Consider the following 27973-nt stretch of genomic DNA (forward strand, 5'->3'; position numbering starts at 1 on the left):
ATTTCCCAGTGTGGAATTCCCAGATTTCCAGGCAGGAATCCCCATTTTTCCAGGTGTGAATTCCCATTTTTCCAGTCGAGATTTCCAGTGTTTTTGCTTGGAAATTCCCACTTTTCCAGGTGGGAATTCCTGGATTTCCAGGCAGGAATTCCCAGATTTCCAGACAAGAATTCCTGGTGTTTTCAGGTGTGAATTCCCATTTTTCCAGTGTGTAATTCCCATTTTTCCCAGTGTGGAATTCCCATTTTTCCAGGCAGGAATTCCCGATTTTCCGAGTATGGAATTCCCAGTTTTCCATGTGTGAATTCCCAGATTTCCAGGCAGGAATTCTCAGATTTCCTTGGGGATTTTTCCCAATTTTCCAGGCAGGAATTCCAATTTTTCCAGTGGGGAATTCCCATTTTTCCAGTGTGTAATTCCCAGATTTCCAGGCAGAAATTCCCAGATTTTCTTTAGTGATTTCTCCATGATTTTCCAGTGTGTAATTCCCAGATTTCCAGGCAGGAATTCCTGGTTTTCCACGTGTGAATTCCAGTTTTTCCAGACAGGAATTCCCAGGTTTCCTTTGGGGTTTTTCCCCTTTTTTTCTGGGTGTGAATTCCCAGATTTTCCAGGCAGAAATTCCCATTTTTCCAGGCAGGAATTCCCATTTTTCCAGTCAAGATTTCCAGTGTTTCCAGTTTTAAATTCCCACTTTTCCAGGCAGGAATTCCCATTTTTCCAGGTGTGAATTCCCATTTTTCTAGTCAAGATTTCCAGTGCTTTTGCTTGGAAATTCCCACTTTTCCAGGGGTGAATTCCGTGGATTTCCAGGCAGGAATTCCCAGATTTCCAGACAAGAATTCCTGGTGTTTTCAGGTGTGAATTCCCATTTTCCCAGTGTGAAATTCCCATTTTTCCCAGTGTGTAATTCCCATTTTTCCCAGTGTGGAATTCCCATTTCTCCAGTGTGTAATTCCCATTTTTCCCAGTGTGAAATTCCTATTTTTCCAGGCAGGAATTCCCAATTTTCCGAGTATGGAATTCCCAGTTTTCCGTGTGTGAATTCCCAGATTTCCAGGCAGGAATTCTCAGATTTCCTTGGGGATTTTTCCCGATTTTCCAGGCAGGAATTCCCATTTTTCCAGTGGGGAATTCCCAGATTTCCCAGTGTGGAATTCCCAGATTTCCAGGCAGAAATTCCCAGATTTTCTTTAGCGATTTCTCCAAGATTTCCCAGGCAGGAATTCCCATTTTTCCAGTGTGTAATTCCCAGATTTCCAGGCAGGAATTCCTGGTTTTCCACGTGTGAATTCCAGTTTTTTCAGACAGGAATTCCCAGGTTTCCTTTGGGGTTTTTCCCCTTTTTTCTGGGTGTGAATTCCCCGATTTTCCAAGTAGGAATTCCCAGTTTTCCCAGTGTGGAATTCCCAGATTTTCAGTCAGGAATTCCTGGTGTTTCCAGGTGTGAATTTCCATTTTTCCAGTCGAGATTTCCAGTGTTTCCAGTTTTAAATTCTCACTTTTCCAGGCAGGAATTCCCATTTTTCCGGGTGTGAATGCCCAGATTTTCCAATTAGGAATTCCCAGTTTTCCCAGTGTGGAATTCCCATTTTTCCGAGTAGGAATTCCCATTTTTCCAGGCAGGAATTCCCAGTTTTTCCAGGCAAGAACTCCCAATTCTCCCAATGTGCATTCATCAGTTTTCCCAGTGTGGAATTCCCAGATTTCCAGATGGGAATTCCCAGATTTCCCTCCGGGATTTTTTCCCAGATTTTCAGGCAGGAAATTCCTGGTGTTTTCAGGTGTGAATTCCCAGATTTCCCAGTGTGGAATTCCCAGATTTCCAGGCAGGAATTCCCAGATTTCCTTTAGGGATTTCTCCAAGATTTCCCAGGCAGGAATTCCCATTTTTTCCAGTGTGTAATTCCCATTTTTCCAGGCAGGAATTCCCATTTTTTCCAGTGTGTAATCCCCATATTCCCAGTGTGTAATTCCCATTTTTTCCATGCAATAATTCCCATTTTTTCCCAGACCCTGTCCCCTGGAGGAGCTGCTGCTGCCGGGCAGCGCCGAGGGCTCAGCGTGGAGAATTCCCAGATTTCTCTTTGGTTTTTTTTCCCAGTTTTTCCCCCATTTTTCCAGGGGTGAATCCCCATATTCCCAGTGTGAAATTCCCAGGTTTTCCATGTGATAATTCCCATTTTTTCCCCATTTTTTCCATGTGATAATTCCCATTTTCCCAGGCCGTGTCCCCTGGAGGCGCAGGAGAATTCCCAGATTTCTCTTTGGTTTTTTTTCCCAGGTTTTCCCCCATTTTTCCAGGGGTGAATCTCCATATTCCCAGTGTGTAATTCCCATTTTTTCCATGCGATAATTCCCCTTTTTTCCCATTTTTCCCCATTTTTCCCAGGCCGTGTCCCCTGGAGGAGCTGCTGCTGCCGCCGGGCAGCGCCGAGGGCACAGCGAGGAGAATTCCCGGATTTCCCTGGGCATTTTTCCCCATATTTACCAGTGGATAATCCCCATATTCCCAGTGTGTAATTCCCATTTTTTCCATGCAATAATTCCCATTTTTCCCCATTTTTCCCAGGCAGTGTCCACTGGAGGAGCTGCTGGTGCCGCCGGGCAGCGCCGAGGGCCGCAGCGAGGAGAAGGCGCTGCTGGAGCAGCTCGTCACCTTCCTGAGCGGGAGGGACGAGACCGAGCTGGCCGAGATCGACCGGGCCCTCGGCATCGACAAACTCGTGCAGGTGAGGGCAAAAATGGGGGGAAATTGGGGAAAGATCAGGGAAAATCGGGGAAAAAAAATGGGAAAAAATTGGGGAAAAAATGGGGAAAAAATGGGAAAAAAAACGGGGGGAAAATGGCGAAAAAAAGGAGAATAAAAAGGGGGAAAGCAGGGGAGAAATGGGGAAAAATCCAGGAAGAAATGGGGGAAAAAGATGGGGGAAAAAGGGGGAAAAAGGGACAAAAGAAGCTTCCTAAGGGGGAGGGATGAGACCGAGCTGGGTGAGATCGACCGAGCCCTCGGCATCGACAAACTCGTGCAGGTCAGGGGAAAAATGGGGGAAAAATGGGGAAAAAATCCCAGGAAAAACGTGGGGAAAATGGGGAAAAATTGGGGAAAAAATGGGGAAAAAACGGGGGAAAAAATGGGGGAAAAAACAGGGAAAAATGGGGAAAAAAAGGGGAAAAACCGGAGGAGAAATGGGGAGGAAAAGGGGAAAAAATCCAGGGAAAAATGGGGGAAAAAGTCAGGGAAAAATCAGGGAAAAAATCAGGGAAAAATCAGGGAAAATCAGGGAAAATCAGGGAAAAATGGGGAAATAAAAAGGGGAAAAAGGAACTTCCTGAGCGGGAGGGACGAGACCGAGCTGGGTGAGATCGACCGAGCCCTGGGCATTGAGAAACTCGTGCAGGTGAGGGGAAAAATGGGGAAAAAATGGGAAAAAAATCCCAGGAAAAATGTGGGAAAAATGGGGAAAAATTGGGGAAAAAATGCAGAAAAATGGGGAAAAATGGGGGAAATCGAGGGGAAAAATCGAGGGAAAAATGGGGAAAAATTGGGGAAAAAATGGAGAAAAACGGGGGAAAAAACGGGGAAAAAATGGGGGTAAGTGTGGAGAAAATGGAGAAAAATGGGGAAAAACCGGAGGAGAAATGGGGAAGAAAAGGGGAAAAAATCCAGGAAAAAATGGGGGAAAAAAAAAGGGGAAAAATCAGGGAAAAATCCGGGAAAAATGGGGAAATAAAAAGGGGAAAAAGGAACTTCCTGAGCGGGAGGGACGAGACCGAGCTGGGTGAGATCGACCGAGCCCTGGGCATTGAGAAACTCGTGCAGGTGAGGGGCAAAAATGGGGAAAAATGGGAAAAAAACCCCAGGAAAAACGTGGGAAAAATGGGGAAAAATTGGGGGAAAAATGGGGGAAAAATCAGGGAAAAATGGGGATAAAAAGGGGAAAAACCGGAGGAGAAATGGGGAGGAAAAGGGGAAAAAATCCAGGAAAAAATGGGGGAAAAATCAGGGGAAAAATGGGGGAAAAATCAGGGAAAAATGGGGAAATAAAAAGGGGAAAAATCAGGGAAAAATCAGGGAAAAATCAGGGGAAAAATGGGGAAATAAAAAGGGGAAAAAGGAACTTCCTGAGCGGGAGGGACGAGACCGAGCTGGGTGAGATCGACCGAGCCCTGGGCAGTGAGAAACTCGTGCAGGTGAGGGGGGAAATGGGGGAAAAATGGGGGAAAGTGGGAAAAAGCAGAAAAAATTTGGGGGGAAAATGGCAAAAAAATGGGGAAAAATTGGGGGTAAATGTGGAGAAAATGGAGAAAAATGGGGCAAAACCGGAGGAGAAATGGGGAAGAAAAGGGGAGAAAATCCAGGGAAAAATGGGGGAAGAATCAGGGAAAAATGGGGGAAAAATCAGGGAAAAATCAGGGGAAAATGGGGAAAAATCCGGGAAATAAAAAGGGAAAAAAGGAAATTCCTGAGCGGGAGGGACGAGACCGAGCTGGGTGAGATCGACCGAGCCCTGGGCAGTGAGAAACTCGTGCAGGTGAGGGGGGAAATGGGGGAAAAATGGGGGGAAATTGGGGGGAAAGATCAGGGAAAATCGGGGAAAAAAAATAGGAAAAAAAATGGGGGGAAAATGGCGAAAAAATGGAGAAAAACGGGGGAAAAAGGGGGAGAAAATGGTGAGAAAAAGAGGAAAAGCTGGGGAGAAATGGGGAAAAATCTAGGAAGAAATGGGGGAAAAAAGTGGGGGGAAAATGGGGAAAAAATGGGGGAAATCAGGGGGAAAATGGCAAAAATCAGAGGAAAAAATCGCTGGGAAAAAAAAGTGGAAAAATGGAGAAAAACAGGCAAAAATCAGGGGAAAAACGGGGAAAAAAGGGAAGAAAAGGGGCAAAATAAAGGGAGAAAAAAGAGGGACACATGGGAGGAAAATGGGGAAAAATCAAGAGGGGAAATGGGGAAAAAAAGAAAAACTTCAGGGGGAAAACGGCAAAAAAAATGGAGAAAAATGGGGGAAGAGAAATGGAGAAATGGAGAAAAACCCTCAGCCCTGTTTGTCCCCCAGGGTGGAGGCCTGGACGCCCTCAGCGATCGCTTCCCGCCCCCGCCGGCGCCGCCGCTGCTGCTGGAGCCCAAGGCGGGGCTGTTCCCGCAGCCCTTCCCGCCTTCATCCTCCTCATCATCATCATCATCATCACCCTCATCATCGTCATCCTCATCATCCCCGTTCCCGGCCGTGCTGCGGCAGAAGGGGCCCTTCCCCGTGCCCGGCCCTCCTCATCCTCATCCTCCTCATCCTCCTCATCCTCCTCACCCTCCTCATCCTCACCCTCCCCCGGCGGCTCCCGGGGCGGGGGGGGCGCGCGGAACCTTCCAGAACAGCCCCGGAGCCGCCCTGGGCGTGGCCAGGCCGGGGCTGGGCCGGCCCCCGAGCGCCCCCAACCAGCTCCGGCTGCAGCTGCAGCAGCGCCTGCAGGGACAGCAGCAGGTAACGGGGAAAACATCCAAAAACAGGCCCAAAACCACCCCAAAAATAGCTAAAATATCCCCCAAAAATAGCCCAAAAAATACCCAAAATATCCCTAGAAATATCCAAAATATCCCCCAAAAATCCATTTAAAAACCCCAAAAATATCCTTCAAAATATCGCTGAAAATACCCAAAATATCCCCCAAAAATAGCCCTAAAAGTCCCCAAAATATCCCTCAAAATATTCCTAAAAATACCCAAAATATCCCTCAATATATCCCTAAAAATACCCCAAATATCCCTCAAGCTATTGCTAAAAATACCCAAAATATTCCCTCAAAATATCATTAAAAATCCCCAAATTATCCCCAAAAACCCCAAACTGTGCAGTGGCTGCCCCCAACCAGCTCCGGCTGCAGCTGCAGCAGCGCCTGCAGGGACAGCAGCAGGTAACGGGGAAATGCACAAAAACATTCCCAAAAATAGCCCTAAAAATACCCAAAATATCCCTCAAATTATCGCTAAAAATACCCAAAACATCCCCCTAAAATACCCAAAATATTCCCCCAAAATACCCCCCAAATGCCCCAAATATCCCCCTAAATATCCCTAAAAAGACTCCAAAATATCCCTAAAATATCCCCCAAAATATCCCTAAAAATACCCAAAATATCCCTAAAATATCTCCCAAAATATCTCCCAAAAATACCTGAAAAATACCCAAAATATTCCCCAAAAATTCCCCAAAAATACCCTAAATATCCCCCAAAAGTACCTCAAAATATTCCCAAGAAACACCCCAAAATAGCCCTAAAAATACCCCAAATATCTCTCAATATATCCCTAAAAATACCCAAAATATCCCCCAAAAATAGCCCTAAAAATACCCAAAATATCCCCCAAAAATATCGCTAAAAATACCCAAAATATCCCTAAAAATACCCAAAACATCCCTCAAAATATTGCTAAATATCCCCAAAATATGGCTAAAAGTACCCAAAATATCCCCCAAAAATAGCCCTAAAAATACCCCAAATATCCCCCAAAAATAGCCCTAAAAATACCCAAAATATGGCTAAAAATACCCAAAATATCCCCCAAAAATCCCAAAAATATCCCCCAGAATGTCCCTAAAATATCCCCCAAAAATAACCAAAACATCCCCTAAAATATCCCCCCAAAATCCCCAAAATATCTCCAAAACATCCCCCAAAATATCCCTAAATATCCCCAAAATATCCCCTAAAAATACCCAAAATATCCCCCAAAAATCCTCCCCCAAAATACCCAAAATATCCCCCAAAATCCCCAAACTATCCCCCCAAAATCCCAAAAATATCCCACAAAAATACCCAAACTATCCCCCAAAATATCCCCAAAATCCCCAAAATATCCCCAAAATATCCCTAAAAATACCCCAATATATCCCCCCAAAATATCACCACAAAAAACCCCTAAAAAACCTTAAAGAATTCAACAAAAATATCCCCCAAAAATCCCCCTCTAAAGCCCCCAAAACTCATAAAAAACCCCAAGGAATTTTAATAAAATCCCCCCAAAAATCATTAAAAAAAACATAGTAAACCACAAAGAATTAGAAAAAATCCCCTCAAAAAAAACCCAAAAATCCCCTAAAAATCCCAAAAAAATCTTAAAAAAATCTCCCCAAAAAACACATTAAAACCCCCCAAAAATCTAAAAAAATAAAAAACTTCCCCAAAAAGCCCCCAAAAAATCCCACAAAAATCCCCAAAACATCCCCCCATAATACCCCAAAATAGCCCCCAAAAATACCCCCCAAAGTATCCCCCAAAAATAACCAAAATATCCTTAAATATTCCCCAAAAATCCCAAAAATATCCCCCAAAAATCCCAAAAATATCCCCCAAAATATCCCTAAAATATCCCCCCAAAATATCTCCAAAATGTCCCCCAAAATATCCCCTAAATATCACCAAAATATGGCCCAAAAATCCCCCCCAAAAATACCCAAAATATCCCCCAAAAATACCCAAAATATCCCACAAAAATACGCAAAATATCCCCCCAAAATCCCCAAACTATCCCCCCAAAATCCCAAAAATACCCCCCAAAATATCCCCCAAAATACCCAAAATATCCCCTAAAATTACTGAAATAAATCCCCAAAATTACGTTAAATCCAAAGAATTAGAAACCCCCCAAAAAACCCCACGAAACCCATAAAAACCCCATAAAAACCCCATTAAAAACCCCATTAACACCCGATAAAAACCCCATTTAAAACCCCCAAAAACCCAGAAAACCCCAAAAAACCCCATTAAAACCCCATTAAAATGCTGATAAAAACCCCGTTAAAACCCCCATTAAAAACCCCATAAAAACCCAAAAAACCCCAAAAAACCCCAAATAAAGCCATTAAAAACCCCATTTAAAACCCCATTAAAAACCCCATGAAAACCCCATTTAAAACCCCCCCAAAAACCCAAAAAACCCCATTAAAAACCCCATTAAAAACCCCATAAAAATCCCATTAAAAACCCCATTTAAAACCCCCAAAACCCCAAAAAATACCCATTAAAAACCCCATTACAAACCCGATAAAACCCAACAAAAACCCCAATAAAACCCATTAAAACCCCAATAAAACCCATTAAAAACCCCATTACAAACCCGATAAAACCCCTAAAAGAACCCATTGAAACCCTGACAAAAACCCATTAAAACCCTGATAAAACCCCCATTAAAAACCCCATAAAAACCCAAAAAAACCCAATTAAAGCCATTAAAAACCCAGAAAACCCCATTTAAAACCCCCCAAAAAACCATAAAAACCCCCTTTAAAACCCCATTAAACCCCATTAAACCCCATTAAACCCCATGAAAATCCCATAAAAACCCCATAGGAACCCCATTAAAAACCCCATTAAAACCCCATTGATAACCCCATAAAAAGCCCATAGAAACCCCATGAAAACCCATAAAAACCCCATTTAAAACCCCATAAAAATCCCATTAAAAACCCATTTAAAACCCAAAAAATACCCTTTAAAAACCCCATTACAAACCCGATAAAACCCCATAGGAACCCCATTAAAACCCCATTGATAACCCCATAAAAAGCCCATAGAAACCCTAGGAAACCCCCATTAAAAACCCCATGAAAACCCCATTAAACCCCCATAAAAACCCCATAAAACCCCATTAAACCCTGTTAGAAACCCCATAAAAATCCCATTAAAAACCCCGTTTAAAACCCCCAAAAACCCAAAAAATACCCATTAAAAACCCCATTACAAACCCGATAAAACCCTATAAGAACCCCATTAAAACCCCATTGATAACCCCATAAAAAGCCCATTAAAAACCCCATAGAAATCCCATTTACAACCCCCAAAAACCCAAAAAATACCCATTAAAAACCCCATTGAAAACCCCAATAAAACCCCATAAGAACCCCATTAAAACCCCATTGATAACCCCATAAAAAGCCCATAGAAACCCCATGAAAACCCATAAAAACCCCATTGAAAACCCCATAAAAATCCCATTAAAAACCGATTTAAAACCCAAAAAATACCCATTAAAAACCCCATTACAAACCTGATAAAACCCCATAAGAACCCCATTAAAACCCCATTGATAACCCCATAAAAAGCCCATAGAAACCCCATGGAAACCCCACTAAACCCCCATAAAAACCCCATTAAAAACCCCATAAAACCCCATTAAACCCCATTAGAAACCCCATAAAAATCCCATTAAAAACCCCATGAAAACCCCATTAAACCCCCATAAAACCCCATTACACCCCATTAGAAACCCCATAAAAACCCCATTAAAAACCCCATTTAAAACCCCCAAAACCCCAAAAAATACCCATTAAAAACCCCATTACAAACCCGATAAAACCCCGATAAAAACCCCATGAAAACCCCATAGAAACCCCATAAGAACCCCATAAAAACCCCAATAAAACCCCATAAAAACCCCAATAAAACCCCATTAAAAACCCCATTAAAAACCCCGTGTGTGCCGTTGCAGTTGCTGCAGCAGAACCGCCAGGCGGCGCTGCTGGGGCACTTCGGGGCGCCCGTGGGGCTCTCGCTGCGCGCCGGGATCCCGCAGCAGCAGCAGCAGCAGCCGCAGGTAACAACGGGGAAATTTGGGGGATTTATGGGGTTTTGGGGTTCGTTTGGGGTTTTAGGTTTGGGAATTGAGATTTGGGGTGTTTGGGGTTTGGGGTGTTTGTGATTTGGGATTTGAGCTATGGAGCGTTTGGGGTTGGGGCTCTCACTGCCCGCCGGGATCCCGCAGCAGCAGCAGCAGCAGCCGCAGGTAACCCCAAATGGGGACTTTGTGGGGTTTGTTTGGGGTTTTTGTGGGATTGTGGGGTTGGTTAGGGGTGTTTGGGGTGTTTGGGGTTTGGGGTTCAGGATTTGGGGGTTTGGGGTTTGTGATTTTTGGGGTTTGGGATGGGGCTCTCGCTGCGCGCCGGGATCCCGCAGCAGCAGCAGCCGCAGCAGCAGCAGCAGCCACAGGTGACAATGGGGAAATTTGGGGTTTTTATGGGGTTTTTAAATGGGGTTTTTATGGGGTTTTTGTAGAGTTTTGGGGTTCTTTGGGGTGTTTGGGGTTTGAGGTTCAGGATTTGGAGTTTGGGGTTTTTGGGGTTTTGGGTTTATGGTTTGGGATCTCCCTCCGTGCTGGGATCCCGCAGCAGCAGCAGCCACAGGTGACAACGGGGAAATTTGGGGTTTCTATGGGGTTTTTAAATGGGATTTTTATGGGGTTTTTATGGGGTTTTGGGGTTGGTTAGGGGTGTTTGGGGTTTGAGGTTCAGGATTTGGGGTTGTTTGTGGTTTTTGGGGTTTGGGGTTGGGGCTCTCGCTGCGCGCCGGGATCCCACAGCAGCAGCAGCCACAGGTAACAATGGGAAAATTTGGGGTTTTTAAATGGGGTTTTTATGGGGTTTGTGTGGGGTTTTGGGGTTTGTTTGGGGTGTTTGGGGTTTGAGGTTCAGGATTTGGAGTTTGGGGTTTTTGGGGTTTTGGGTTTATGGTTTGGGATCTCCCTCCATGCCGGGATCCCACAGCAGCAGCCACAGGTGACAACGGGGAATTTGTGGGGTTTTTATGGGGTTTTTATGGGGTTTTTATGGGGTTTTTGTGGGGTTTTGGGGTTGGTTTGGGGTGTTTGGGGTTTGGGGTTCAGGATTTGGGGATTTGGGGTTTGGGATGGGGCTCTGGCTGCACGCCAGGATCCCACAGCAACAGGAGGTAACACGGTTTGGGGTCTTTTGGGGGTTTTTATGGGGTTTTTATGGGGTTTTTATGGGGTTTTTATGGGGTGTTTGGGGTTGTTTGGGGTGTTTGGATTTAGGAGTTGAGATTTGGGGTGCTTGGGGTTTGGGATTTTTCGGGTTTGGGATGGGTTTGGGCTCTCCTTGTGTGCTGGGATCCCGCAGCAGCAGCCTCAGGTAACACGGAGGGATTTGGGGTTTTTAATAGGGTTTTTAAAAATGACATTTTTATGGGGTTTTGGAGTGTTTGGGGTTTGGGGTGGGAATGTCCACGAGGATTGGGGTGCAGCAGCAGCAGGAACGTGGGGTTCGGGGGTTTTGGGAGTTTTTTCAGGATTTTTTTTGGATTCTTTGCACTTCTGGGGGTGTTTCGGGGGAATTTTTTGGAATTCTTTGGGGTTTCCATGGAATTTTGGGGGGGTCTTGGGGGGTTTCAGAGAATTTTTAAAAAATTCTTTGGGGTGTTTTATGGAGTTTTTTGGGGGTTCTGGCATTTCGGGATTTTTTTGGGGATACCTCACCTCTGACCCAAATCCTGTCCCACAGCCCCCCCAGGGCTGATTCCGGGTTGGAATTTTGGGATATTTTTTGGGGATACCTCACCTGTGACCCCAATAGTGCCCCACAGCCCCCCCAGGGCTGATTCCTGGCTGGAATTTTGGGATTTTTTTGGGGATACCTCACCTGTGAACCCATCCTGTCCCACAGCCCCCCAAGGGCTGATTCCTGGTTGGAATTTCGGGATTTTTTTGGGGATACCTCACCTCTGACCCCAATCCTGTCCCACAGCCCCCCAAGGGCTGATTCCTGGCTGGAATTTTGGGATTTTTTTGGGGAGACCTCACCCCTGACCCCAATCCTGTCCCACAGCCCCCCCCAGGGCTGGTTCCTGGCTGGAATTTTGGGATTTTTTACCCCTGATCCCCCAATTCCACCCCCTGAATGTGCAGTGGCAGCGGGAGCTCTGGGCTGGTTCCTGGTTGGAATTTTGGGATATTTTTGGGGATACCTCACCTCTGACCCCATCCCATCCCACAGCACCCCTGGTTGGAATTTCGGGATTTTTTTGGGGATACCTCACCTCTGACCCCAATCCCATCCCACAACCCCCCAAGGGCTGATTCCTAGTTTGGAATTCTGGGATAATTTTTGGGGATACCTCACCCCTGACCCCAATTCCATCCCACAGCCCCCCCAGGGCTGATTCCTGGCTGGAATTTTGGGATTTTTTTGGGGAGACCTCACCCCTGACCCCATCCTGTCCCACAGCCCCCCCAGGGCTGGTTCCTGGTTGGAATTTCGGGATTTTTTAACCCCTGACCCCCCAGTTCCACCCCCTGAACGCGCAGATGCTGGCGGAGCTCTGGGCTGACTCTGGGTTGGAATTTTGGGATTTTTTTGGGGGGATACCTCACCTGTGACCCCAATCCCGTCCCACAGCGCCCCAGGGCTGGTTCCTGGCTGGAATTTTGGGATTTTTTGGGGATACCTCACCCCTGACCCCAATCCCATCCCACAGCCCCCCCAGGGCTGATTCCTGGTTGGAATTTTGGGATTTTTTTGGGGAGACCTCACCTCTGACCCCAATTCCATCCCACAGCCCCCCTTGGTTGGAATTTTGGGATTTTTTGGGGATACCTCACCCCTGACCCCAGTTCCATCCCGCAGCCCCCCTGAACGCGCAGCTGCTGGCAGAGCTCTGGGCTGACTCTGGGTTGGAATTTGGGGATATTTTTGGGGGATACCTCACCTGTGACCCCAATCATGCCCCACAGGCGCCCCTGAACGCGCAGATGCTGGCGCAGCGGCAGCGGGAGCTCTACAGCCCCCCAGGGCTGGTTCCTGGTTGGAATTTTGGGATATTTTTGGGGGATACCTCACCTGTGACCCCAATCCCGTCCCACAGCCCCCCCATGGCTGATTCCTGGCTGGAATTTTGGGATTTTTTTGGGGGGATACCTCACCTGTGACCCCAATTCCATCCCATCCCACAGCCCCCCCTGAACGCGCAGATGCTGGCAGAGCTCTGGGCTGACTCTGGGTTGGAATTTTGGGATATTTTTGGGGGGATACCTCACCTGTGACCCCAATTGTGCCCCACAGGCGCCCCTGAACGCGCAGATGCTGGCAGAGCTCTGGGCTGGTTCCTGGCTGGAATTTCGGGATATTTTTGGGGGGATACCTCACCTGTGACCCCAATTCCGCCCCACAGGCGCCCCTGAATGCGCAGATGCTGGCGCAGCGACAGCCCCCCTATAGCCCCCCAGGGCTGGTTCCTGGTTGGAATTTGGGGATATTTTTGGGGGATACCTCACCTCTGACCCCCAATTCCATCCCACAGGCGCCCCTGAATGCGCAGATGCTGGCGCAGCGGCAGCGGGAGCTCTACAGCTCCCCAGGGCTGGTCCCTGGTTGGAATTTCGGGATTTTTTTGGGGGATACCTCACCTCTGACCCCCAATTCCATCCCACAGGCGCCCCTGAATGCGCAGATGCTGGCGCAGCGGCAGCGGGAGCTCTACAGCTCCCCAGGGCTGGTTCCTGGTTGGAATTTCGGGATTTTTTTGGGGGATACCTCACCTGTGACCCCAATCCCATCCCACAGCCCCCCAAGGGCTGATTCCTGGTTGGAATTTCGGGATTTTTTTGGGGGATACCTCACCTGTGACCCCAATCCCGCCCCACAGGCGCCCCTGAACGCGCAGATGCTGGCGGAGCTCTGGGCTGACTCTGGGTTGGAATTTCGGGATTTTTTGGGGGATCCCTCACCTCTAACCCCAATTCCATCCCATCCTGTCCCACAGCACCCCTGGTTGGAATTTTGGGATATTTTTGGGGATACCTCACCTCTGACCCCAATTGTGCCCCACAGGCGCCCCTGAACGCGCAGATGCTGGCGCAGCGGGAGCTCTGGGCTGACTCTGGGTTGGAATTTCAGGATATTTTTGGGGGATACCTCACCTCTGACCCCCAATCCCGCCCCACAGGCACCCCTGAACGCGCAGATGCTGGCAGAGCTCTGGGCTGGTTCCTGGTTGGAATTTTGGGATAATTTTTGGGGGATACCTCACCTGTGACCCCAATTGTGCCCCACAGGCGCCCCTGAACGCGCAGATGCTGGCGGAGCTCTGGGCTGGTTCCTGGCTGGAATTTGGGGATATTTTTGGGGGGATACCTCATGTGTCACCCCAATCCCGCCCCACAGGCGCCCCTGAACGCGCAGATGCTGGCGCAGCAGGAGCTCTACAGCCCCCAAGGGCTGGTCCCTGGTTGGAATTTTGGGATATTTTTGGGGGGATACCTCACCTGTGACCCCAATCCCATCCCACAGCTCCCCAGGGCTGGTCCCTGGTTGGAATTTCGGGATATTTTTGGGGGGATACCTCACCTGTGACCCCAACTGTGCCCCACAGGTGCCCCTGAACGCGCAGATGCTGGCGCAGCGGCAGCGGGAGCTGTACAGCCCCCCAGGGCTGGTTCCTGGTTGGAATTTCGGGATATTTTTGGGGGATACCTCACCTGTGACCCCAATCCTGTCCCACAGGCGCCCCTGAACGCACAGATGCTGGCAGAGCTCTGGGCTGACTCTGGGTTGGAATTTCGGGATATTTTTGGGGATACCTCACCTGTGACCCCCAATCCCGCCCCACAGGCGCCCCTGAACGCGCAGATGCTGGCGCAGCGGCAGCGGGAGCTCTACAGCCAGCAGCACCGGCAGCGGCAGCTGATGCAGCAGCGCGCGCTCCTCATGCGCCAGCAGCAGCAGCAGCAGCAGCAGCAGCAGCAGCAGCAGCAGAATTTCGGCAATTCTCCCCTGGGGACCCCCATGGGGACCCCGATGGGAACCCCAATGGGAACCCCAATGGGAACCCCAATGGGGACACCCATGGGAACCCCGATGGGGACGCCCCGGCAGCCGCAGCAGCCGCAGCAGCAGCCGCAGTTCCCGTTCCCCACGGCCGCGTTCGGTACGAGCGGCCCCACATTTGGGGGTCCCGAGGGGGCGCTGGGGGCGCGCGGGGGCCTCGGGGGCCGCGCCGTGATGGGAGCGGCACCGGCGGCGGCGGCACCGACGGCGGCACCGGCAGCGCCCTACGGAGCCGGGATGGGCCCGGCCGGGATGCAGCAGAACCTCTTCCAGTACCCGGGGACAGGTACGGGGGGGTTTGGGGTGTTTGTGGGGGGTTTGGGGGCAGTTTGGGTGTTTGGGGTATTTGGGGTATTCAGGGTGCTTGGGGTACTGGGGGTGTTTGTGGTACTTCAGGGTTTTGGGGTGTTTGGGACATTGGGGGAGTTTGGGTGTTTGGGGGATTTGGGATCCTCTTCCAGTACCCGGGGGCAGGTATGGGGGAATTTGGGGGGTTTGTGGGGGGCTTGGGGGCAGTTTGAGAGGTTTGGGGGATTTGGGGGATTTGGGGTGTTTGGGGGATTGGGAGTGTTTGGGATATTCAGGAACCTCTTCCAGTACCCGGGGACAGGTACGGGGGAATTTGGGGTGTTTGTGGGGGGTTGGGGTATTTGGGGTGTTTGGGGTGTTTGGGGTGTTTGGGGGATTTGGGAACCTCTTCCAGTACCCGGGGACAGGTACGGGGGAATTTGGGGTGTTTGTGGGGTGTTTGGGGTGTTTGAGGGATTGGGAGTGTTTGGGATATACAGGAACGTCTTCCAGTACCTGGGGACAGGTACGGGGGATTTGGGGTGTTTGTGGGGGTTTGGGGGCAGTTTGGGAGGTTTGGGGTGTTTGGGGGATTTGGGAACCTCTTCCAGTACCCGGGGGCAGGTACGGGGGAATTTGGGGTGTTTGGGGCGTTTGGGGTGTTTGGGGGATTGGGAGTGTTTGGGGGATTTGGGGTGTTTGGGGTGTTTGGGGGATTTGGGAACCTCTTCCAGTACCCGGGGACAGGTACAGGGGAATTTGGGGTGTTTGTGGGGGTTTTGGGGGCAGTTTGGGAGGTTTGGGGTGTTTGGGGGATTTTGGGTGTTTGGGGTGTTTGGGGGATTTGGGAACCTTTTTCAGTACCCGGGGACAGGTACAGGGGTATTTGGGGCGTTTGTGGGGGGTTTGGGGGCAGTTTGGGAGGTTTGGGGTGTTTGGGGGATTGGGAGTGTTTGGGATATTCAGGAACCTCTTCCAGTACCCGGGGGCAGGTACGGGGGAATTTGGAGTGTTTGTGGGGATTTTGGGTGTTTGGGGTATTTGGGGTATTCAGGGTGCTTGGGGTACTGGGGGTGTTTGTGGTACTTCAGGGTTTTGGGGTGTTTGGGACATTGGGGGATTTTGGGTGTTTGGGGTATTTGGGGTGTTTGGGGGATTTGGGAACCTCTTCCAGTACCCGGGGACAGGTGCGGGGGATTTGGGGTGTTTGTGGGGTGTTTGGGGTATCTGGGGTGTTTGGGGGATTTGGGGTGTTTGGGACATTCAGAGTGTTTGGGGTATTCAGGGTGTTTGGGGTATTTAGGGCATTTTTTGGGGTATTTGGAGTATTTGGGATTGTTTGTGTGCTTGGGATGTTTGGGACATTTGGGGGATTCAGGGTGTCTGGGGTCTTTGAGATGTTTGGGATATTCAGGGTATTGGGGTATTCAGGATATTCGGGATATTCGGGTGTTTGGGATGGTTGGGATATTCGGGGAATTTGGGGGATTTGGGGTATTTGGGGTGTTTGGGGTGTTTGGGGTGTTTGGGAACCTCTTCCAGTACCCAGGGGCAGGTACGGGGGGTTTGGGGTGCGTGTGGGGTTTGGGGTATTTGGGGTATTCAGGACATTTGGGGTACTCGGGGTGTTTGCGGTACTTCAGGGTTTTGGGGTGTTTGGGGTGTCTGGGACATTCAGGGTATTTGGGGTGTGTGGGCGATTTGGGAACCTCTTCCAGTGCCCAGGGGCAGGTACGGGGGAATTTGGGGCGTTTGTGGGGGTTTTGGGGCAGTTTGGGAGGTTTGGGGTGTTTGGGGGATTTGGGAACCTCTTCCAGTACCCGGGGACAGGTACGGGGGAATTTGGGGGTGTATGTGGGGGGTTTGGGGGCAGTTTGGGAGGTTTGGGGTGTTTGGGGGATTGGGAGTGTTTAGGAACCTCTTCCAGTACGCAGGGACAGGTATGGGGGAATTTGGGGTGTTTGTGGGGATTTTGGGGTGTTTGGGGGATTTGGGGTATTCAGGACATTTGGGGTACTCGGGGTGTTTGCGGTACTTCAGGGTTTTGTGGTGTTTGGGGTGTCTGGGACATTCGGGGGGTTTGGGATATTTGGGGTGTTTGGGGTGTTTGGGGTGTTTGAGATATTTGGGAATCTGTTCCAGTACCCAGGGACAGGTATGGGGGGTTTGGGGTGTGCGGGGGATTTGGGGGGCTTGGGGTGTCTGGGGGATTCAGGGTGTTCAGAGGATTTGGGGTGTTTGGGGGATTTGGGGTGTTTGGGGGATTCAAGACACTCAGGATCCATCCCCAGGGGTTTTTATGGGATTTGGGGATGGGCATTTGGGAACGGAGACCCCAATTCCCAGGGAATTCCCAAAATTCCTTCCAGAGAGGAGCTGGGATGGGGATGGATCCAATGCCAGGGTGGGAATGGAGGGAATTCCCTGGGAAAATGGGACTGGGGAAGGAATTCCCAGAGAGAGAATCCCTGGGAACATCCAAGAAAACCTTGGAGCACCCTGGGGATGAAAATTCCACCTCCCTTCCCACCCAAGCCAAGAGCTCCAAATCCTCGGTGGGGATTCCCAGCACGGGGATGTGGGAATGTGGGAGATTTGGGAATGTGGGACTGTGGGAGATTTGGGAATGTGGGATGGGGTTCCCGGTGGGGTGACGGCGCCGCCGGCGTTCCCAGGGCTGGGCCAGCAGCCGGAGCCGTCGGGATTCGCGCCGGCGGCGGCGCTGAGCCCCGGCAGCCCCCTGGTGTCGCCGCAGCTGCCGCCGGCACCGCCCGCGCCCGGCTACCAATCGCCGGAGCTGAAACCATGGCAGGCCGGGAACGTCGGGAATAACGGGTGAGGGAGCGGTGCCGGGACGGCGGAAGGGAGGGAGGGATCGGCCTGAGGGATCGGCCGTTGGGAATGTCCAATGGGATTGTCCTTTGGGATCGTCCATTGGGATCACCCTGTGGGATTGGCTGTTGGGAACATCCATTGGGATTGTCTGCTGGAATCGTCCGTTGGAGTCACTCATTGGGATTGTCCTTTGGAATTGTCCATTGGAGTCACTCATTGGGATTGTCCATTGGGTTTTGGGATTGTCCATGGGAATTGTCCATTGGTGTCACTCATTGGGATTGTCCTTTGGAATTACCCTTTGGAATTGTCCATTGGGATGTTCCATGGGAATTATCCTTTGGGATTGTCCGTTGGAGTCACTCATTGGGATTGTCCATTGGGATTGTCCATTGGGATTGTCCATTGGAGTCACTCATTGGGATTGTCCATTGGGATGTTCCATGGGAATTATCCTTTGGGATTGTCCATTGGGGTCACTCATTGGGATTGTCCTTTGGGATTGTCCATGGGAATTGCCCATTGGGATTGTCCATTGGGATTGTTCACTGGAGTCACTCATTGGGATTGTCCATTGGGATGTTCCATTGGAGTCACTCATTGGGATTGTCCTTTGGGATCGTCCATTGGGATTGTCCATTGGGATTGTTCACTGGAGTCACTCATTGGGATTGTCCATGGGAATTGTCCATTGGGGTCACTCATTGGGATTGTCCTTTGGGATTGTCCATTGGGGTCACTCATTGGGATTGTCCTTTGGGATTGTCCATGGGAATTGTCCATTGGAGTCACTCATTGGGATTGTCTGTTGGGATGTTTCATGGGAATTGTCCATTAGGATGTTCCATGGGAATTGTCCATTAGGATTGTCCATTGGAGTCACTCATTGGGATTGTCCACTGGGATTGTCCATTGAGATTGTCCATTGGAATTATTCATTGGAATGATCCTTTGGAATCATCCATTGTGACTACAAATTGGAATCGTCCATTGGGATTGTCCCTTGGGATTGTCCATTGGGATTTCCATTGGATTCATCCATTGGAATCATCCATTGGAATGTCCTTTGGGATTTCCTTTGGAGTCATTCATTGGGATTGGCTATTGGAGTCACCCCTTGGAATTATCCATTGGAATGTCCATTGGGATTTTCTTTGGAGTCATTCATTGGAATCGTCCATTGTTGTCCATTGAATTATCCATTGGAGTCACCCACTGGAATTATCTTCTGGGACTGTCCATTGGAATTGTCCTCTGGAACTATCCACTGAAATCATTCCTTGAAATTACCCATTGGGATTGTCCATAGGGAACATCCATTGGGAATATCTGTTGGGGTTGTCCATCGGAATCGTCCATTGGGATTTTCCATTGGGACTGTCCATTGGAATTTTCCATTGGAGTAATTTATTGGAATTGCCCATTGAAGTCACTCATTGGAATTATCCATTGGGATTGTCCTCTGGAATTATCCATTGGAATCATTTTTTGAAATTATCCATTGGGATTGGCCATTGGAGTCACTCATTGGGATTGTCCGTTGGGAATGTCCATTGGGAATGTCCATTGGGGTTATCTATTGGAATTGTCTCTGGCAATTGTCCTTTGGAATTGTCCTTTGGGATTGTCTGTTGGAATTATCCATTGGAGTCACTCATTGGGATTGTCCATTGAGATTGGCCATGGGAACGTCCATTGGAATCATCCCTTGGGATTGTCCTTTGGGATCATCCTCTGGAAATACCCATTGGAATAATTCTTTGAATTGTCCATTGGAATTTTCCGATGGAATCATCCGTTGGAATTGTCCTCTGGAATTAATTCTATTGGAATCATTCTTTCAAATTACCCGTTGGGATTGCCCACTGGGATTTTCCATGGGAATCATCCATTGGAATGTCCTTTGGGATTGTCCATTGGAATTGTCCATTGGATTCATCCATTGGGATTGTCCCTTGGGATTGTCTCCATGGCAATGTCCATTGGGAGCATCCATTGGGATTGTCCACCACTGGAATCATCCATGGACATTGTCCATTGGGATTGTCCGTCGGAATTGTCCTCTGGAATTACCCATTGGAATAATTCTTTGAAATTATCCATTGAGATTGGCCATTTGGATTGTCCAGTGGAATCACCCATTGGGATTGTCCATTTGAATGATCCTTTGGAATTATCCATTGGGATTGTCCAGTGGAATCGTCCTTTGGAATTGCCCGTTGGAATCGTCCATTGGCATTGCCCATTGGAATTATTCTTTGAAATTATCCATTGGGATTATCCATTAGGATTGTCCATTGGAATCATCACTGGAGTCACTCATTGGGATTGTCCATTGGGATTTTCTATGGGAATTATCCTTTGGAATTATCCATGGGAATTATTCATTTCAGTTATCCATTGGATTCATCCATTGCAATTATCCTTTGGTATTTGCCATTGGAATTGTCCATGAGAGTCACCCTTTGGAATATTCCATTGGAATAATCTATTGGAATAATTATTTGGATTTATCCATTGGAATTGTCCATGAGAGTCACCCTTTGGAATATTCCATTGGAATAATCTATTGGAATAATTATTTGGATTAATCCATTGGAATTGTCCATGAAGTCGCCCACTGCAGTTACCCGTTGGGATTATCCATTGGGATCATGCATTGGGATTATCCATTGGATTTAGCCATCAAAATCATCCTTTGGAATTATCCATTGTTTTTTTCCATTCTAATTATCCATGGGAATTATTCATTGGAATAATCCTTTGGAATTACCCATTGGAGCCACCCATTGGAATCATCCTTTGGGATCATCCATTGGGACTGTCCATGGGAATTACCCATTGGAGTCTCCAATTGGGATTATCCATTGGATTCATCTATTGGAATTATCCTTTGGTATTTGCCATTGGAATTGTCCGTGGGAATTATCCATTGGGATTTTCCATGGGAACTATCCCGAATTATCCTTTGGTATTTGCATTGGAATTGTCCATGGGGATTATCCATTGGGATTTTCCATGGGAACTATCCCGGTTTTCCAGCGTTTTCGGCCCGGCGGGCGCGGCGGCGCCGGCGGCTGCGCAGGGGATGTACAACAACATGAGCATCACCGTCTCCATGGCCGGCTCCGGCACCGGCATTCCCGGCTCCGGCACCGGCATTCCCGGCTCCGGAGGAATTCCCGGCTCTGGAGGAATTCCCGGCTCCGGCGGAATTCCCGGTTCCGGCGGAATTCCCGGTTCCGGCGGCGTTCCCGGCGGTTCCGGCGGCGTTCCCGGCATGGGCGCCATGGGCGGCGGCCTTGCCATGAATCCCGTCATGGCCGGCATCAACTCCATGTGCTCGGAGCAGGTGGGGCTGGGAACGGGGATCACTGGGAATGGGAATCATTGGGAATGGGATTGGGATTGGGGATGGGGTGGGAATGGCAATGGGAATGGGGATGGGAATGGGAACGGGGATGAGAATGGGATGGAATGGGGATGGGAATGGGAATGGGGATGAGAATGGGATGGAATGGGGATGGGAATGGGAATGGGGATGGGAATGGGAATGGGAATGGGGATGGGAATGAGAATGGGATGGAATGGGGATGGGAATAGGGATGGGAATGGGAATGGGATGGAATGGGAATGGGAATGGGAATGGGAATGGGAATGGGAATGGGAATGGGAATGGGAATGGGGATGAGAATGGGAATGGGAATGGGAATGGGGATGGGGATGGGGATGGGGATGAGAATGGGAATGGGAATGGGAATGGGGATGGGGATGGGAATGGGGAATGGGAATGGGATTGGGAATGGGAATGAGGATGGGATTGGGGATGAGAATGGGAATGGGATGGAATGGGGTTGGGAATCACTGAGAATGGGAATCACTGGGAATGGGAACGGGAATGGGAATGGGAATGGGGAATGGGGAATGGGATTGGAATGGGAATGGGGATCGGAATGGGGATGGGAATCACTGGGAATGGGAATGGGATTGGAATGGGAATGGGGATGGGGATCGGAATGGGGATGGGAATCACTGGGAATGGGAATGGGGTGGGAATGGGGAACGGTATTGGAATGGGAATGGGGATGGGGATTAGAATGGGGATGGGAATCACTGGGAATGGGAATCACTGGGAATGGGAATGGGATTGGGGTGGGAATGGGGATGGGAATGGGAATGGGGATCGGAATGGGGATGGGAATCACTGGGAATGGGAATGGGATTGGAATGGGAATGGGGATGGGAATCACTGGGAATGGGAATCACTGGGAATGGGATTGGGGTGGGAATGGGGATGGGGATGGGGATGGGGATGGGAATGAGAATGGGATGGAATGGGGATGGGGATGGGAATCACTGGGAATGGGAATCACTGGGAATGGGAATGGGAATGGGGATGGGGATTGGGAATGGGAATCACTGGGAATGGGAATGGGAATGGGGAACGGGATTGGAATGGGAATGGGGAACGGGATTGGAATGGGAATGGGAATGGGAATCACTGGGAATGGAATGGGAATCACTGGGAATGGGAATCACTGGGAATGGAAATCACTGGGAATGGGGATGGGGATGGGAATGGGAATGGGAATGAATGGAAATGGGGATGGGAATGGGGATGGGAATCGCTGGGAATGGTAATGGGAATGGGAATGGGAATCGCTGGGAATGGGGGTGGGATGGGATGGGATGGGATGGGATGGGATGGGATGGGATGGGATGGGATGGGATGGGAATCACTGGGAATGGGAATAGGGATGGGAATGGGGATGGGAATGGGGATGGGAATCACTGGGAATGGGGGTGGGATGGGATGGCGGTGAGGGTGCAGAAACATCTGGAGAAGTTCCAGGTGGTGGGATGGGGCCGTGGATCACTGGGAATGGGATCAGGAACGGGACTGTTGGTGCTTGGAAACAGGGGATGGGATCAGGAATGGGATTGGAATGGGATCTGGAATGGGATTGGAATGGGATTGGAATGGGATTGGAATGGGATTGGGAATGGGATTGGGAATGGGATTGGGAATGAGATCGGGAACAGGATCATAAATGGGGAATGGGACTGGGAATAGGATCAGGGATGGGAGCAGGACTGGAATTGGGAATGGGATCAGGAATGGGATTGGAATGGGATCAGGAATGGGATTGGGAATGGGATAATAAATGGGGAATGGGATTGGGAATGGGATCGGGAATGGGATCAGGAATGGGATTGGGAATGGGATTGGGAACAGGATCATAAATGGGGAATGGGGTTGGGAATAGGATCAGGGATGGGAGCAGGACTGGAATTGGGAATGGGATCGGGAATGGGATGGGGAATGGGAGCGGATTGGGTGTGCACAGGGCAGGAATGGGGCCAGGGGAGGAGAATCCCGGAGCAGATCCCAACATCCCACTGGGATCCAGCACGGACCCGCAGCCCAAACCCTGCCCAACACCAGATCCAGCCCAGACCCCCAGAACCGCGCTCCTTCCCTCTCCCGGCATTCACTCCCGGCACCCATTGCTGCTGATCCCGGCACTCATTCCGGCACCCATTCCCACTGATCCCGGCCCCGTTCCCGGCACCTATTCCCGCTGATCCCGGCACCCATTCCCGCTGATCCCGGCACCCATTCCCGCTGATCCCGGCATCGCTCCCGCTGATCCCGGCACCCATTCCCGCTGATCCCGGCACCCATTCCTGGCACTCATTCCCACCATTCCCGCTGATCCCAGCACCATTTCCGGTGATCCCGGCCCCGTTCCCGCTGATCCCGGCACCCATTCCCACTGATCCCGGCTCGCATTCCTGGCACTCATTCCCGCTGATCCCGGCCCCGTTCCCGCTGATCCCAGCCCCGTTCCCGCTGATCCCGGCACCCATTCCTGGCACTCATTCCCGCAATTCCCGCTGATCCCGGCACCATTCCCGCCATTCATTCCCGGCACTCATTCCCACTGATCCCGGCACTCATTCCCACTGATCCCGGCACTCATTCCCTCTCCCGCCATTCATTCCCGGCTCGCATTCCCGCTGATCCCGCCATTCATTCCCGCTGATCCCGGCACCCAATCCCGGCACCATTCCTGCTGATCCCAGCCCCGTTTCCGCTGTCCCGCTGATCCCGCCATTCATTCCCGGCATCCATTCCCGCTGATCCCGGCATTCATTCCCGCTGATCCCGGCCCCATTCCTGCTGATCCCGGCCCCGTTCCCGCCATTCATTCCCGGCACCCATTCCCGCTGATCCCGGCACTCATTCCTGCTGATCCCGGCACCATTCCCGCTGATCCCGGCACCCATTCCCGCTGTCTCGCTGATCCCGCCATTCATTCCCGGCCCCGTTCCCGTTGATCCCGGCACTCATTCCCGCTGATCCCGGCCCCGTTCCCGCTGATCCCGGCCCCGTTCCCGCTGATCCCGGCCCCATTCCCGCCATTCATTCTCGGCACTCATTCCCGGCCCCGCTGCTGCTGTCCCGCTGATCCTGCTATTCATTCCCGGCGTTCATTCCCGCTGATCCCGGCACCCATTCCTGCTGAGCCTGGCACCCATTCCCGGCCCCATTCCCGCTGATCCCGGCCCCGTTCCCGCCATTCATTCTCGGCACTCATTCTGGCCCCGTTCCCGCCATTCATTCCCGCCATTCATTCCCGCTGATCCCGGCCCTCATTCCCGGCCCCGTTGCCGCTGTCCCGCAGGTGCCCGAGGCGGCGCTCCGCCCCCCGGGGCTGTTCTGTGCCCAGCTGGGCCCCGCGGAGCTGCTCAAGGCCGAGCCCGACGGCGCCCAGGTACCGACACGGCACCGGGGACGGACGGCGCTGTCCCCAAGGGTGGCACTGCAGGGCTGGGGATGGCACTGTCCCCAAGGGTGGCACGGCAGGGTGGGGATGGCACTGCAGGGCTGGGGAGGGCACTGTCCCCAAGGGTGGCACTGTCCCCAAGGGTGGCACGGCAGGGCTGGGGATGGCACTGTCCCCAAGGGTGGCACTGCAGGGCTGGGGAGGGGACAGCGCCCGACGGTGGCACGGCAGGGCTGGGGATGGCACTGTCCCCAAGGGTGGCACTGCAGGGCTGGGGATGGCGCTGTCCCCAACGGTGGCACTGCAGGGCTGGGGATGGCACTGTCCCCAAGGGTGGCACGGCAGGGCTGGGGAGGGGACAGCGCCCAATGGTGGCACTGCAGGGCTGGGGATGGCACTGTCCCCAACGGTGGCACGGCAGGGTGGGGATGGCACTGTCCCCAAGGGTGGCACTGCAGGGCTGGGGATGGCGCTGTCCCCAAGGGTGGCACTGCAGGGCTGGGGATGGCGCTGTCCCCAAGGGTGGCACGGCAGGGCTGGGGAGGGGACAGCGCCCAATGGTGGCACTGCAGGGCTGGGGATGGCGCTGTCCCCAGGGGTGGCACGGCAGGGCTGGGGAGGGGACAGCGCCCGACGGTGGCACTGCAGGGTCCCCAATTGTCATTGCAGGGTCCCCAACAGTGTCACAGTAGCCGGGTCCCCAACGGTGGCACTGCAGGGCTGGGGAGGGGACAGCGCCCGACGGTGCCACTGCAGGGTCCCCAAGTGTCACTGCAGAGCTGGCACTGCCGCCCCTCACTGTCCCCAATTGTCACTGCAGGGTCCCCATTGGTGTCACTGCAGGGCTGGCACTGCCACCCCCCAGTGTCCCCAAGTGTCACGGCAGGGCTGGCACTGCTGCCCCTCACTGTCCCCATTGGTGTCACGGCAGGGCTGGCACTGCCGCCCCTCACTGTCCCCATTGGTGTCACTGCAGGGCTGGCACTGCCACCCCCCAGTGTCCCCAAGTGTCACGGCAGGGCTGGCACTGCCGCCCCTCACTGTCCCCAATTGTCACTGCAGGGCTGGCACTGCCACCCCTCACTGTCCCCATTGGTGTCACCGCAGGGCTGGCACTGCCGCCCCTCACTGTCCCCAATTGTCACTGCAGGGCTGGCACTGCCGCCCCTCAGTGTCCCCAATTGTCACTGCAGGGCTGGCACTGCCGCCCCTCAGTGTCCCCATTGGTGTCACTGCAGGGCTGGGGAGGGGACAGTCCCGGAGCGTGGGGACAGAGTGGCACCGTGGGGTGGGAGGGGTGGGAGGTTCTTCCAGGTCATGGTGGGCTGAGGGCACCAGGGTCTCACCAGCGTTGGGTGGCACCATGAGGTGACCCCGCTTGGAGGTGAGGTCACCAAGGTGACACCCGTGTTGGGGGACACCCAGTGGGGTTGAGGTCACCATGGTGCCACCCGTGTTGGGGGACACCCAGTGGGGTTGAGGTCACCATGGTCGCACCAATCCTGGGTGACACCCATTGGGTGACATCTTCTGGGGTTTGAAATCACCAAGGTGTCACCAGTGGTGGGTGGCACCCATGAGGTGACCCCTCTTGGAGGTGAGGTCACCAAGGTGCCACCAGTGTTGGGTGACATCCTTTGGGTGACACCATTGGGCTGAAGCCACCAAGGTCCAACAATTGTTCAGTGACACCGTTGGGCTGAAGTCACCAAGGTCCCACCACCACTGGGTGACACCATTGGGTGACACCTCTTGGGGTTGAAGCCACCAAGGTCCCACCAGTGTTGGGTGACACCCCTGGGGTTGAAGCCACCATGGTCACCTCAATGTTGGTGACATCCTTGGGTTGAGGTCACCACGGTCATATCAGTGTTGGGTGACACCACTGGGTGACACCATTGGGTTGAAGCCACCAAGGTCCAGTCACCATTGGGTGCCACCACTGGGGTTGAAGCCACCGTGGTCACCTCAGTGTTGGTGACATCCTTGGGTTGAAGCTGCCATGGTCCCACCAATGCTGGGTGACACCATGGGCTTGAAGCCACCAAGGTCCCACCACCATTGGGTGACACCACTGGGTGACATTGTTGGGTTGAAGCCACCAGGGTCCCACCAGTGCTGGGTGACACCATTGGGTTGAAGCCACCAAGGTGCCACCAAAGCCACCGCAAAGACGCTGCCCGTCCCTGCCGGTGTTTGATTTCCTTTTTCCCTTTTTTCCCTTTTTTTCCCCATTTTCCGTCCCCCCCCCCGCAGGTGCAGCAGGTGCAGGTGTTCGCGGACGTGCAGTGCACCGTCAACCTGTGGGGGACCCCTACCTGAGCCCCGCCCCCCCCGGCGCCCTGGGCACCCCCAAAACCCCCGGCGGGGCCCCCCCGGCGCCGCCCGCGCCCGGCAAGAGCCTCCTGCAGCAGCTCCTCACGGAGTGACCCCAAAATACACCCCAAAATTCACCCCAAAATACACCCCAAAACCCCAATGGAACCCCCGCGCCCGGCAAGAGCCTGCTCCAGCAGCTGCTCACAGAATGAACCCCAAAAACCCCAAAATACACCCCAAAATACACCCCAAAACCCCGGCAAGAGCCTCCTGCAGCAGCTCCTCACGGAAGTGACCCCCAAAATTCACCCAAAATCCCCGGAATTCACCCCAAAATTCACCCCAAAACCCAATGGTGCCCGGCAAGAGCCTGCTCCAGCAGCTCCTCACCGAATGAACCGAAATTCACCCAAAATCCCCGGAATTCACCCCAAAATTCACCCCAAAACCCCAATGGGAACCCCCGTGCCCGGCAAGAGCCTCCTGCAGCAGCTGCTCACGGAATGAACCCCAAAAACCCCGGAATTCATCCCAAAATACACCCCAAAACCCCGGCAAGAGCCTGCTCCAGCAGCTCCTCACAGAATGAACCCCAAAATCCCCAAAATTCACCCCAAAACCCCCCGCGCCCGGCAAGAGCCTGCTGCAGCAGCTGCTCACGGAGTGAACCCCGAAATCCACAGAATTCACCCCAAAATACACCCAAAACCCAATGGTGCCCGGCAAGAGCCTGCTGCAGCAGCTCCTGACAGAATGAACCCCAAAATCCCGGAATTCACCCCAAAATACACCCCAAAACCCCCCGCGCCCGGCAAGAGCCTGCTCCAGCAGCTCCTGACAGAATGAACCCCAAAATTCACCCAAAATTCACCCAAAATTCACCCCAAAATTCACCCCAAAATACACCCCAAAACCCCAATGGGAACCCCTGCGCCCGGCAAGAGCCTCCTGCAGCAGCTGCTCACGGAATGAACCCCAAAAACCCCGGAATTCACCCCAAAATTCACCCAAAACCCCCAATGGGAACCCAACAGCGCCCGGCAAGAGCCTGCTGCAGCAGCTGCTGACGGAATGAACCCCAAAATTCACCCAAAATCCCCGGAATTCACCCCAAAATTCACCCCAAAA

The 27973-nt window shown here is 51.9% G+C and overlaps 1 protein-coding gene across 1 annotated transcript in view; it reads left to right on the forward strand.

The window, feature by feature from the left end:
* Window positions 1–27014, forward strand: part of NCOA1 (nuclear receptor coactivator 1) — an 83720-nt gene extending 56706 nt beyond the window's left edge. Inside the window, 9 exon segments of the mRNA XM_074536436.1 lie at window positions 2573–2732; window positions 5061–5483; window positions 9488–9592; window positions 14397–14898; window positions 17576–17735; window positions 20778–21087; window positions 24425–24514; window positions 26783–26828; window positions 26831–27014. Coding sequence (XP_074392537.1) covers window positions 2573–2732; window positions 5061–5483; window positions 9488–9592; window positions 14397–14898; window positions 17576–17735; window positions 20778–21087; window positions 24425–24514; window positions 26783–26828; window positions 26831–26955 — 1921 coding nt within the window. The 3' untranslated portion in view covers window positions 26956–27014.
* The last annotated feature ends 959 nt before the right edge of the window (window positions 27015–27973 follow it).

The sequence above is a fragment of the Zonotrichia albicollis genome, chromosome 3 (assembly GCF_047830755.1).
Source record: "Zonotrichia albicollis isolate bZonAlb1 chromosome 3, bZonAlb1.hap1, whole genome shotgun sequence".
Classification (NCBI taxonomy): Eukaryota; Metazoa; Chordata; class Aves; order Passeriformes; family Passerellidae; genus Zonotrichia; species Zonotrichia albicollis.